The sequence below is a fragment of the Pteropus alecto genome, unplaced genomic scaffold, assembly GCF_000325575.1.
Source record: "Pteropus alecto unplaced genomic scaffold, ASM32557v1 scaffold61, whole genome shotgun sequence".
In the NCBI taxonomy this organism is placed as follows: Eukaryota; Metazoa; Chordata; class Mammalia; order Chiroptera; family Pteropodidae; genus Pteropus; species Pteropus alecto.
Window position 1 is genome coordinate 16,790,254 of NW_006434835.1, and position 13,438 is coordinate 16,803,691.

General features: G+C 37.9%; 1 protein-coding gene across 2 annotated transcripts in view; it reads right to left on the bottom strand.

Moving 5' to 3' along the window:
- Positions 1–13,438, bottom strand: part of RBKS (ribokinase) — a 78,052-nt gene that overhangs the window by 55,657 nt on the left and 8,957 nt on the right. For both annotated transcript variants that reach the window (XM_006910346.3, XM_025045674.1), the window contains exon 2: positions 2,068–2,200. In XM_006910346.3, the coding sequence (XP_006910408.1) occupies positions 2,068–2,200 (133 nt within the window). The remainder of the gene's footprint in view (positions 1–2,067; positions 2,201–13,438) is intronic.

A 13,438-nucleotide genomic window follows, 5' to 3' on the forward strand; every position in this document is an offset into this window, starting at 1 on the left:
TGCTAACATAAACCATCATACACAGACCAGAATAAAACACACAGCACTTTTGCTTTAACCATCTTCCCAAATGGAACATTTCCCCAAGTACAGCCCTCTGTCTTCTATTCCTCTCATATCCACTCCTGTGGTTTCATGATTCATTTCCTAAGTGTAGTTCCACAATTCAAATATTTCTATTTTGCTTTTCTCTTTGCCTCAAATTCAATAGACCTAAAATAAAACCCATCTCAAAATCTTCGCTTTGGAAGAGATCCCAGGGGACATCTAATTTTTGACTTTAATGGCTACATGAACAGCTCTTATAAAGCTTCCAAGAGGGGGTTCTCCAAACTCTAACAGCTCCAGCTCTAGGGAACTCCCTTCTCCTCAGGGCAGCCATTCTTGGTCCCTTGCTTCTAACACCGATTATCTGTCCAAGTTTTCCCAGCCAGGAAATGAAATCCTCTTTTCCGTTCCCAAACCCTCTTAAGTCAGCACTATCTGATTACTCCCCAAACCCTTAATTTCTAATCAAGTGTAGGATGGGTCAGGTCTAACATTTTTCATCAGCTCCTTCTCTAAGCTCCATAATTTCTAGCACATAATAGGTCATCAATAATTTATTGCTGATTAATTGATATTTTAAATCTATCAAGAGCTCAGCCTTAGCAGATGAGGGTTTCTTTCTCTGAATCTTGTGCTTCAAGTGATGTTTTTGACCAAACAGCCAGATGAGAATTATATCATGTGAGTCATAAATTAGAACTAAAGCTACGGTTCGTTAGTAGATGAACTGATAATTGTATAGTTTATGCATCACTTAAAGACTCCTTTGGAGAGAGAAGTGCTGTATGCAATGGGAAGTGACATTTCAGAGAAATTGTGGTAAAAATCTACCCAGTTCACATGAGAGAGCTCATTTAAATTTCTCACATTTCTTTTATCCTCAGCTGTGCAGACCCAGTCTAGCTTTCCTACAATAAACTACTTTTCCTGTTATACCAGTAATGATAGCATCTTGAAATTTCATTAAAGATGCAAAAGTTGAACCTTTGGCAGCCAAGTCTGCTTTATTTTCAAATAATTTCAGTAGGATGGAAATAGGATTGCTGCATTGTACATATCATTTCTTTACATACCTGAAAACAGAACTATGCCTAAAGATCATTATGGATAGTTCATTAAGGCCCAATTTCCTTTCTGATCCAAGATATAGCATTACAAGAAAATAACTTAGGGATGAGTAAATCACCAGTTATTAGACCAAGTTTCTAAAAGCTGTGTTGCTACAGTTAAAGCAGGATGACTCGTGCTGTTGTTAGGAAGCTGGACTAGAGAAACCCCTCGGAGTAGGCTAATTCTAGTTATCCACTCTTTCAATTCGGGGAATGCAGCATTAAGTTATTTGAGGATTGCTGCTTCCCAGAGGATTCAGTGAGGTAGAAACTAACAAAGGACAAGGAAGATTACTCTCTCCTATTTAAATCTTTAACAAGAGTGAACTTCTAAAAGAGTTGAAAAGAGGTATTCAAACAAGTACATATACGTGCATGTTTAAAGCAGCACTATTTACAATAGCCAAAAGATGGAAACAGCCCAAGTGTCCATCGACAGGTAAATGGATAAACAAACTGGCATATGCAATGGAATATTATTCAGCCACAAAGAGAAGTACAGATACATGCTATAAGGTAGATGAACCTTGAAAACATGCTAAGTAAAAGAAGCCAGACACAAAATACCATATATCATATGACTCCAGGCACAAAATACCATATATCATATGACTCCATTTATAGGAAACATCCAGAATAGAGACAGGATGTAGATTGGTGGTTGCTAGGGGTTGGGAGTGGGTGGGCAGGGGGAGGATAGGGAGAAAGAAGTTTTATTATGAAATGATGGAAATGTCCTGGAACTTGACAGAAATGGTGGTTGTATGACATCGTGAGGGCATTACTATATGCCACTGAATCGATCACTTAAAATATATATATAAAAAAAAAGTTCAATAAAAACAATGAACTCAGGTCTTAAAACCAGATTCTTACCTCTAGAATCCTCTCCACTGTACTTTACACTTACCTTGCACACCATGGATGTCTTCGCTCCAAGCCGAGCAGCTTGGACACACTGGTTGGCACCTTTCCCTCCAAAGCCAATAAAAAATTTATGTCCATGGATGGTTTCTCCAGTTTTTGGCAAACGAGAAGTAAGACTATCATAATTTAAAAAGAGGGAAAAAAGTACATTAGTAACTCAATCATTTTAAGTTCTTCAGGAGAGGGAAGGTCATCTGTTGGAGCTCTAGCCTTAGCGATCATAACTACGAGCCAAAGCAGGGAAGAGTACCTTTTCCTTCAAGGTAATATTCAGTAGTTTGCATCATTTTCGAGAACACATCTGCTTGACACTTCCTCTCCCCACTACCCTACAGCTGCACAGCTGTAGTTCTATTTCAGATGACATTTCCTAGTGTCTATACTGCATCAGGGTTGTTCATTGGTGCCTCTGTTTTCCATCTTGGGGAACTCAGAGGGAAGTAGCTTCATATTCCCCCTTCCCAATGCCTAGCACAGAGCTTAAACACAGTGGGACTTAATAAATAGGACCAAGTTAATGTGTGTTTCTGTGTGGTTTTATCTAGGCACTTTAAGAAGAAGCAGGGGGTAGGTGTACCAGGATTCTGGTAATCACGTTCAGGACCTAAGGAGAAGAGAGAAGTTGCAGTTCCAGGCTCTAAAGAATTTTATTTGTGTCCTTGAGGATGGGGTGATAGTGGGGTATTTAGATGGCAGGATCAGGTTTTTGGCCTAATCCATCCTGTGTATTACCCATTCCATGCACCGACTCGAAAAAGAGCATCTATTTAAAAAATGGATCCTAAAGAGCTAAATTTAATTTTAAATTTTACTATAGAAAACTTCAAACATAAAACTAGAGAAAATAGCATACTGACTTCCTCTACACCCATGCACCTATCAGCCAGACTCAACTATTGTCAACTCATGGCCCATCTTGTTTCAGTCTATACCTACGTCAACTTCTCTAAGAGCTTGAGATTTTTACTGACATGTTATCACTGACATGTTACCACCTAATGAGGATCGTATTAAATGAGGCAAAAAGTAAAAGGTTTGCTCCAGTATATGATTTTCATAACATTAAAGGTGGAAGATGTGAAGAAGCAAAATCTTTGAAGGACAGAAGACTTTAAAATGGAAAAGGAGTTCTGGGTACAAGGGCAAGTGAAGACGATGGGCTCAGTGGCATGAGGACTGGTTGACTGGCCACAAAGAAGTGGGCCAAGGGCCAGATGGAGAGATAGTCGGTGTGATCGAAAGGTTAATTAGCTTTAGACAGAACGACCAAGAGAGTTCACAACAGTAAGTCAACAGAATCGACTCTGTTTTAGCAGATTAGGAATTCATTTCCCACATAGGCTGTAACCTATCTTATTAGAGTAACAGAACAGCACCAGTTCCTACAGGTCACTAACAGCCAGTTTGTATTGGAATGCCATATGACTGATGACAAAAACATATAGTCGTGTCAATAAAGACCAAGTTTGACCTGTGAGCCTCCTTTCTATAGTTCTAAGTCTCAATAAATTGAGCTAAACTACTCCATTCCCCAGCACTGCACTGTCAAATATGGTTGAGATTCAAGAGACTCGTCAATAATTTGAAAACATCCCACTCCACTCCTCCCTTTTCAATTCTATTTTTATCTTGGATTCTAAGTGCATTTATAGTACTGATGAAAAAAATATACATCTACAAGGTTCACTTCTGAAAAAGGTACTCAATCAAGAGAAAAATGGTTTTAATGTAATGTTATTATCCTGTCATTTAATTTAGCAATGACAAGCGATGATGAGATTTTGATTTGCATCAGAAATCTTAAACATTTTAGGATTCTGTTATGAACAGGCAATGATGAGTAATCTGTGGATTGAGTATGTGAATTCTTGGCTTATTGATGCTGCTACAAACAACATTCATAACAACCTTAAAAAGAAAAAAAATACCCAATGTGGCTAAAAACAGGCCAAATAATTTAGTAAGACTGTCACTAAAGAAACTTTGGACTCCCACTATATTTATACTTAGATCTGGGTCACAATCCACTGGTTTGAATCAAATGTATTTTTTATTATCAACTGTGGAAAATCACTAGATTATTATTGGGATGTATATGTATGTGTAGGAGGAGTGAAATCAGGAGTACAGCGTGTATGTGTTTGATGTGGGAGCAGATGGCTGGGATTTAAACAACTTATATTAACACAAGCACTGTACTAATCTAGCCATCACTGAAATTTCTTACTTCTTTGGAACATTTCTATTTTCTTTGCCTTTTGCATCTTTGCCTTACTCTTCTCTCTTGCTGTGTTCCCCATTTATCTATAGTGCCTGTCACTGAGCATGGGGTTAACATATTTGCTGACTGAACAAATCTTTGTTAAGAGTCTCCCCTTGTCTCTGAAGAGTAGCAGAATACGCTACCCCAAAATTTGACTGTAGGAGTTCAGGACACACCCCAAATATGCTGCTTTGATATATTATTTTGAGCTGTTGGCACTTGAAAAACAGCAAATGCAGGGAGAGGCTTTCTCTGAATTCCATTTATCTGCCTAGAGACAGATCTTCCAAAAGGAACTCAATTGCCATAGATCCCTTCCCCAGGAGTGTCATCAACCAGAGAAGATTGATTCTTGTCACAGGAGAGATCAGAAGTCTATACCGCACCCACACAGGCACTGTCACAAGCTATGATACCTCCCATCTATTCTAAGGGCCATTCACCTTTCCTAAAAGTTATTTACTCTCCCCTAACAGGCCTACCTCCCCCGTCTTCTTTCTCTGTTAAAATGGTATTTAATCCTGAATTTGAAGTCACCCTGGGGAGTTAACTCATTTTTTTTTCCCTGGGTTTCTCCCATGTATACCTGAGGGATACATGGGAAGAAACTAGTTTTTCTCTTGTTAATCTGTCTTTTCATATAGGGCCTCAGCCAAGAGCTCGGATGGGTAGAGAGATAATTGCTTTTCCTCTCATCTCTTTTCCATGTCTCCCCTGTACAGTCTCCATTCTTACTGCTGAATTGAGGACATGGAGGTACTGATGCATGAGGAGGAGGAGGCTGGCAGGGTGACTGGTCAGCCGTCTGGCAAGGGCAGTTCCATGTTTTACCAGCCAGTACCCACTGCACAGCAGCATTCTTCTACAGGCAAAACTCTAACCAGAACTCATCCTTTCATTCCTTCATTCATGTATCAATTCAATAAAGGTTAAATCAGTGTTTTCCAGTGTACCTCCCACAGGGCAAAATCAACTTGCTGACGGTGACGTAAAACCTAAGCATGACGTGCTGTTGGGTCTGCAGCGCAAGGAGCTTGTTGCCTTGGCAGTCGCGGTGCCTCCGGGCTTGTGCATCTGCCCGGCCCACGGGCTGAGTTCGCGCCGGTGTCCCCTGGCTGGACCTGGGTCCCGGCACCACCTTGATGCTGGCTCTGCAGGACTTGCAGCCCATACCCCAAGTGGACAGCGTCCAGAGGCACCTGCCTTATTTCCGCCACCGCCAAGCTGCAAGCAGCTAGGCACCCGCACAGCTAACTTTCCCGAACAAGTAGCAGATAACCCTGCGCTTTACTATGGCTGGGCCAGTGTTGGAAGTGGAGATGTCCAAAAGATGGCGGTGAGCATAGGAAGGAACCCATAGCACAAGAATACTAAAAAGTCCATGGAAACTCGTATCACACATACCTTCAAAGAGGACTTCTTTGGGGGAAAGCCTCAGTGTGGCCATCGTTGGCTACCTCAGACCAGAAAAGAACTTTGATTCTTTAGAGTCGCCTATTTCAGTGATTCAAGGTGATATTGAGGAAGCTAAGAAATGCCTAGATTTACTAGAACACTTGAAACTCAAAGGAGACCATTTCTTCCAGGTTCCTAAGAGCAAAATAATAAATGGCCACTGATGAAAAATCATTTTATTAATTCACTGTTTTCTAGTATTTTACTGCTCATAACTGTGCAGTCTCATCTTGGTTATATTTTAAAAATCAAACATTTTCTCACAGCTGTGGATTGGTTTAAACAGTATGATGTAGTTACCATATTATTCTTAAACTGTTCAATTAAATCCATCATGCTACAGTACTAAAAAGATTCTTTTTAAAAATCAAGATTTACCACTAGAAAGGTCTTTAGTGTCTTATAATGGAAATGAAATGTATATAGCTATGGGAAAAAGGCAAGTGACTAGTTTGAGATGAAAACTATAATTCTCATGGTAAAATACTAGTAAGTATATATTTGTGCCGCTGCTAAACAGAGAAGGCTTATAAATGTATTAAACAGAAATTTGAAAGTCTATTATAAACGTAAAGGGGAACACTGATACTTTGTATTTTTGATATTTTGTACATTAATATATTATTGCAAACATGAAGACTTGTGAAATTTTATTTGTCATTTCCTTCATGAGGTCAAATCATTGCATTGTGTTCATTTTTGTTACAGCTGCCTCAGTTCTAATTGTTTTAGACTCCCTCTGCCTGTCATTTTCTGTCTTTTAAAACATTAAAATGAATGTTTTTAAAAAAAATCCAAAACCTAACCATGATGTAATACATGAGTGAAAAAAACATGTCACAGAAAAAGATTAGTATGATCTGATTCATGTTTTTTTTTAAAAGGAAAAAGACATTTGTATATGTCTTAGATGATATGTAAATGCAAAGAAAGTGAAATGTTAATGACAGGTATCCAGGAGAAGGGTGGGGAGCAAAAGTTTATGTTTTACTTTATATACCTATGCTCTGAAGTATATGCAACAAGAATATATTTGTGCATTATGGGACACAACTTGTTGTTACTACTTCAGATTCATCTGGCCTCTCTGTATCTTTTTCCAGCCACAGCTTCTTCCTGGGCTCCAGCTGGCTTCTGGCACGTACAACCTAACAGTGCCTTGCCCGATGCCACTCTCTTCCCACTGCAGCATTTCTGTTTCTTTGTTATGGTTCTTTAGGCTGTCTTGCAGGATTGAGCAACCAGCTGCTCGTAGGGGTGGCCACTTCGAATATGTCAAGCATCTTTGCACAGGTCCTACCCACTTCCCTGCTTCACTTTTGCTGTTTCTTGCTCTGCTTCCTGGATCAGCGTCCTGGATAGAGTATGCACACTTAAGCCTTTGTCTTATGCTCCGCTTTCTGTTGAACCCAGACTAAGACAGTTTATTGCTTATTTATTTTTTAAAAAAGTAAATGGAGAGTGGAAAGTGGAGTGGAGAGCAACTAGAAAGCTAGTTACAAATAAGCAGAAGCATTTCTGAGTTATGAATCCTAATTACTCTGAATTAGGTTTTCCTATCTTTTTTCTTTAATAAAATCATGAAATAAAGGCCAGAGTCAAGAAAGGAACTGCAAGAAGCGCCATCCCTGGGTGAAGGCATTACTATGATTCGCCTCAGTTCAGAGATGAGGTTTAGCAGGGCGCCAAAGACGGACAAATTAAAGTGCTCAAAGAAGAAAAAAAAATAGAGAAACAGAAAAATATACTGTTGCTACCATTTAAAATTTTTTAAATAATGTAAATTTCAGAATGAGAGAGAAAACCCAGAGAAAACCAGTCATAAGAAATATATCTGAATTTAAGACATATTCGTAGCTTTAAAAAGGTCACGACATTTTAAAGTTGGACAGAAGGAAACCCTAATCACTGTTCATTGATGGCCTCACAGTCTTTTGGGCTATGAGAGGCCACGGGGTTACAGCCTGGTTGTGTGAGGCAGGAAGCTTGAGCCACTTACTGACTGTATTACCTCTGACAGCTTTTCCCTCTTTGAACCAGCTTCTCTTGCAAAACAGGTTTAATAATACTTGTCAACTCCTTAAATGCCTGGGTTTTGTGCCTTGAGTTATTTCACTGACAGGTGTTAGCAGAACAACTTATCAATTGCTTTTAACTTCTTGACAATGATGTGCTTGTTACAGATTCTCAGAGATGATTCATAGCAAAGGAAGGAATGACCTGGTGAAACAGAGACAAGCAGTGTTTAGACCAAAAGGGTCACACTAATACTGGCCCCAGCTCAAAGTCAAGGAATATTTTGCTTTTTGGTTTTGCATTCCATCCTTTCTTCTGGCTGCAAGCTTGACACACTATGACTCTAGAACAGGATTGTACTAGTTATTACCCAATTAGAATTCGTTACGCTCATTTGTTATTCCTACTGCCTGTACTCTTCAACTATATCTGTTCTCAGCATTTGTGTATGTCACATTTACAAGAATGAGAGTAATTTCCAAACCTAGTTAGTGACATCTATTTCTACCTTTGTAAAAAAACAAAAACAAAAACAAAAACAAAAAAACTTAGCCTCCCAACTAAAACTTCATTCTGTGCTTCCTAAACCTAAATTTGCAGACATATATGATTTAAGGGAATAAAACATTGATTATACTTTAGACAGTTCTTAACTGATTTTGATTTCCAGCTGTTATCTTTTCCTAGCTAACAAGTCTGTGGCTAAAATGTCATTTTGTCTGAAGATGTAGCTACTCTTGAACTTACAGAAGTTAAGTAAGACTCTAGCCAGAAGTGACCAGCCTTTGAGTGTCATACCCTTGACCTTCATTGATCTAAATTTTGCTTATGTGTGATAAAGTGTGCTAGGCACCGAGAGAGCCAATAATAGTGTCATGGTCTTCTTCCATGTTATGGTTTCACATGGCTTATTCACCTCTCTGCTCAGAGGTTACTTCCTCAGCGAGGCCTTCCCAGCCACCTTACAGGAGAGACCCCCTTACTATTTTAATTTGTTAAGTATTCATTCATTCATTCTGATAGGAACCTTTCATTCTGATAGGAACCTATCAGAATGAATGGATGCTTAACAAATTAATTACTCATAATTGCATTAGTTCTCTATGTGCCAATCTCCACAGGGTGACATGAGAGAAACCTCAAAATAATGAATTCTTGTAGTTAGTTTACGTAGGAGAGCTGACATACCTGCTACTCCTCCTCTCTGGAGTGGGGTTGGGTGAGGGGAAGAGGGAGAACAGGACCTGCTGACTTTTGCTTTGTAATGAATGACAAATCCTCTCAGGGGAGTGGAAGAGAAGGTCTCTAGGTTTAGAGGCCCTAGCAAGTAAATACCTGTGTCCAAGGGAGAAGTCTCTAAATCTCTCTAGAGGTCTCAGACTTTGGAGGTTTGCCATTCAAACACTCTTTAATCCAGATGCTAGCAATCTTTCCTCAAAGTCCTGATCATATAGAAATGTGAGTTCATGGAGCACTGCTTCCCAACAATTTTCTTCATAGCAATACCACTATCTGACATTACAGTACTCATTTGTTTCTTTCCTCTTTTCTTATCTTCTTTTAGATTGATCGTATTTTATTTCCTTTTCTCTTTGGTATGTTATTAACTCTACCACTTTTTTCAGTTTTTAAAAACTGATTGATCTACGGTTTACAATAAGCATCTTGAAGTTATCAGTTTATTTTCAAACATTACTGTGCCACTTTACCTAAAAAATGTAATTTAGTTTACAATAGTATTTTTCCATTTCCCCTTTGTAAACTATGTGCTATTATTCTCATACATTTTACTTCCATATCATATAAACCTTACAACACTGTTATTTCACTGTCAATTGCTTTTAAAGAAATTAAGAAATGAAAAGTCTTCATCCATATATTTACCACTTCTGGGGCTCATCATTCCTTTGGATGGATCTGCGTTTCCACCTAGTATCATTTTGGTTCCACCTAAAGAACCCCTTGCAGTGTTTATTGTAGTACAAGTTGCTAGTGCTAAGTTCTCTTGGCTATTGTTTTTCTGTCTTTATTTTCCCTTCCTATTTGAAGGATATAGAATTCTATGTTGAGTTTATTTTTCAAGCACTTTAAAGATTTCATTTTTTTTTTTTTTTCCTGGCTTGCATTGTTTCTGATAAGAAGTCTGCAATCAATCTTTGGTCCCTTATATGTGATGTGTGTTCTTTTCTTCTGGATGATTTTAAGAGTTTGTTTATAATTGGTTTTCAGGAATTTGATTACAATGTGCTTTGATGTGGTTTACATTATGCTTATCCTGCTTGGGGTTCATTGAAATTCTTAGATCTAGACATTTATAGTTTTCATAAAATTTGAAAAATTTCCAGCCATTATTTCTTCAAATATTTTTTGTGCAGCTCCCACGCTTTTTCTTCTTAGACTACAATTACACGTACAGTAGACCATTGGTCTCACATCACCGAGGCTCTGTATTTTGTTCATATTTTCTTCATGCTTCACTATGCTGATCCTTTCTTCTGTAATGTCTAATCTACTGATAAGCCCATCAACTGACTTTCATTTGATATTGCATTTTTTCATTTCTTAAAGTTCTATTTGGTTCTTTTACACATTTTCTACATTTCTCTTCACTATATTCAGGTTTTTCTTTAAATCACTGAGCCTATTTATAATGGCTCTTTGAAAATTCCTTTCTGCTAATTCCACCATCCCTGTCATTTCTTTGCCAGTTTTCATTGACTTTTTTTCTTGGTTGTGGATCACATTTTCCTGATTCTTTGCATGACTAATGAAGCCGAGTATCATAAATGTTACATTGTTGAATGTCTCAATTTTGTTGTTTCCCCCCCCAAAGGATTGGATTTTGTTTTTTCAGGCAGTTATGTGTGGATCTGTTTGAGTCTTTTGAGGATTGTTCCGATTTGTTAGGATGAGCTTAGAGTAGCCTTTACTTAAGGCTAAGTTTATCCTTTCTACTAAGTTGTAGTTCTTCTGGGATCTCTACCGAATGCTCTTGGGGTTCAGTAATGTCTCTGGCTGGACAGGACCACACCTCCCACTCCTGCATAATTTCTGGGAAATGTTCTGCTTAGAGCTATCCAATAGTCGCCCAGGTTTGTCCACTTAGCATTTAGTAACACTCAAGGAGATGCAGGTTTCTGGACCTTTCCCTGAGGAGCTTCTTCCTCTCCAGTACACGTTCCCACAGATTCTAGCCACCTTAGTTTCCCTAAGCTATGAACTCAGTTTCTCAGCTTCCTGGTGCTGCCATGATTTCCTGGAGTTCTTCTTTGCTGTGCCATGGTCAGTAATGTGCCTCCAGGACTCACCTTGTTTCCTCTCTCTTCTGGATAACACATGCTCCTGCTGTTCAGTATCTGAAATAGCTGCTTCATATATTCTATCCCATGTATGTCCCATTTTCTAGTTGTTTAGGGTGGGAAGGTAGGCCTGGTACTAGTTACCCCAACATGGTGAGAAGTATTTTTTAAATGAATGGTTTACACCTTAAAAGACACTTATATAGATTATATTGGGATGACAGATGTGTATGTGCACAATAAATCATACAGTGAGGTGAGAGCAGGGCAAAAGGGCTGTGTATGACCATAGCCCAAGGAGAAAAGTAAACCAGTACTGAGCAGAAAGATGTTCAGAATGGGGACAAAAAGGAGCCACATCCTTCCTCATTCTTAAAATGTGGGCTAGAGGATTGAATACAGAGGCACCAGGAGAGGTGTACATGTCAAAATATTAAAAATATATTTAAAAATGAAAGTACTATCTAATGTGGACTAATATTTTTGAATTATATACACATACATACATACATACATACATACATACATACATACATACATATATACATAACCTCTTTACTCCCAGCTGAAAAAAGTCCTGAGAAAGAACAGACACTTGAACAGGGAGATACAGAATGAGCTAATTTTAGAACTAGAAGCCACAAAAGGAGAGGGCAGGAGAAATATATATGTATGTATGGGGGATTAAGGAGTTGGGATTGGACAACTACAAGATGGCACATAAGGTATGTGGGAAAACCAGGAAGCAGAAAAACTGGGGCAGAAAGAGAATTGGTGAGACGAAAGCGTTTAACAAAATTCCTAAAGAAAAACTTTAATTCGTTGAAGAAGCAAGAAAGAATGGAGTGACGGATAACTACAAAACTGATATTTTATTTTGTTTTGTCAATTAATTTTAGTAAATTTTAAGTTCCAAAATGACTTCTGTCACCACACTGTAATTATCTAGGCTACTTCTTCCTGCCATCTGCTGGTGTAGGTTAAAGAAATACAAATGGAATTAATTTGGTTCTAAGCAAAATATAATTAGAAAGATAAATCAGTATACGAAAAATGTATTCTGGAATTAATTATTAAAAATTTTAATTTACTATTTTTGGGTTTTGGTACTCATGATTCTTTCACATTCCTATTGTCATGAATAATCAAGAAGTGATTATATTCTATTTGAACATCACAACACATTGTAAGATGTATTAGGGTAGGCCTTATCATCTGTTTTAGGGAGAAAATAAGAATTCAAAAGAGTAATGACTTATCAAAATGAACATAGCCGTTAGGTGGTTGAGCCTAATTTTAATTCAGGTCTTATGATTCCATTGCTGTGGTCTTTAAACCATACTATTAGCTTTCTCTGTTTTTCTTGATTAGAAAGATCTATTTTAAGATCTATTCTCTTAGCAACTTTCAAATATACAATAGAATATTATTAATTATAGTCACCCTGTTATACAATATATCCCCAGGATTTATTTATAACTGCAAGTTTGTACCTATTTTGCTTACCCTCCTATCACTTGCCTCTGACAACCACCAATCTGTTCTCTGGATCAACTGGGCTTGGTTTCTCTGATTTATTTCACTTAGCATAATGCCCTCAAGGTCCTTCCATGTTGTCGCAGACTGCAAGGCTTCCTTCTCTTTCATGGCTGAATATTCCATTGTGTGTGTGTACGTGTGTATTTTATCTGTTCATCCATTGACGGGACACTTTAGTTGTTTCCATATCTTGGTTATGGTAAATAATATTGCAGTGAACATAGGGAGGAATATATTTTTTCCAGTTAGTGTTTTGTTTTCTTTGGATAAATACCCAGAGTGAAATTGCTGGATTGTATGTTCTATTTTTAATTTGTTGAGGAATCCATAGTGGCTGCACCAATTTATATTCCCAACAGTGCATGAGGGTTCCCTTTTCTCCACATCTTCACCAACACTTTTTATTTTTTTGATAAAATTCTAACAGGTGTGACATAATATTGTAACGACTGCATTGTGGTTCTGATTTGCATTTCCATGATGATTAGTGATTTTGAGCATTTTTTTAAATGTACCTATTGGCCATCTGTATATCTTCTTTGCAAAAGTGTCTATGCAGATCTTCTGCCCATTTTTTTCATTGGATTGTTTGTTTTGCTATTGAGCTGTATGAATTCTTTATATATTTTGGATATTTTTTCTCTCAGTTTTGACTTATTAGACATTCAGTAGCTATTACAAATATTTGTTTGACATTAATAACATCAGTGTAAAAAATAAACTCTAGACTAAAAAAAGACATATAGTTCATTCCATTCCTCTACTTCTTTTGGCTGTGGCAC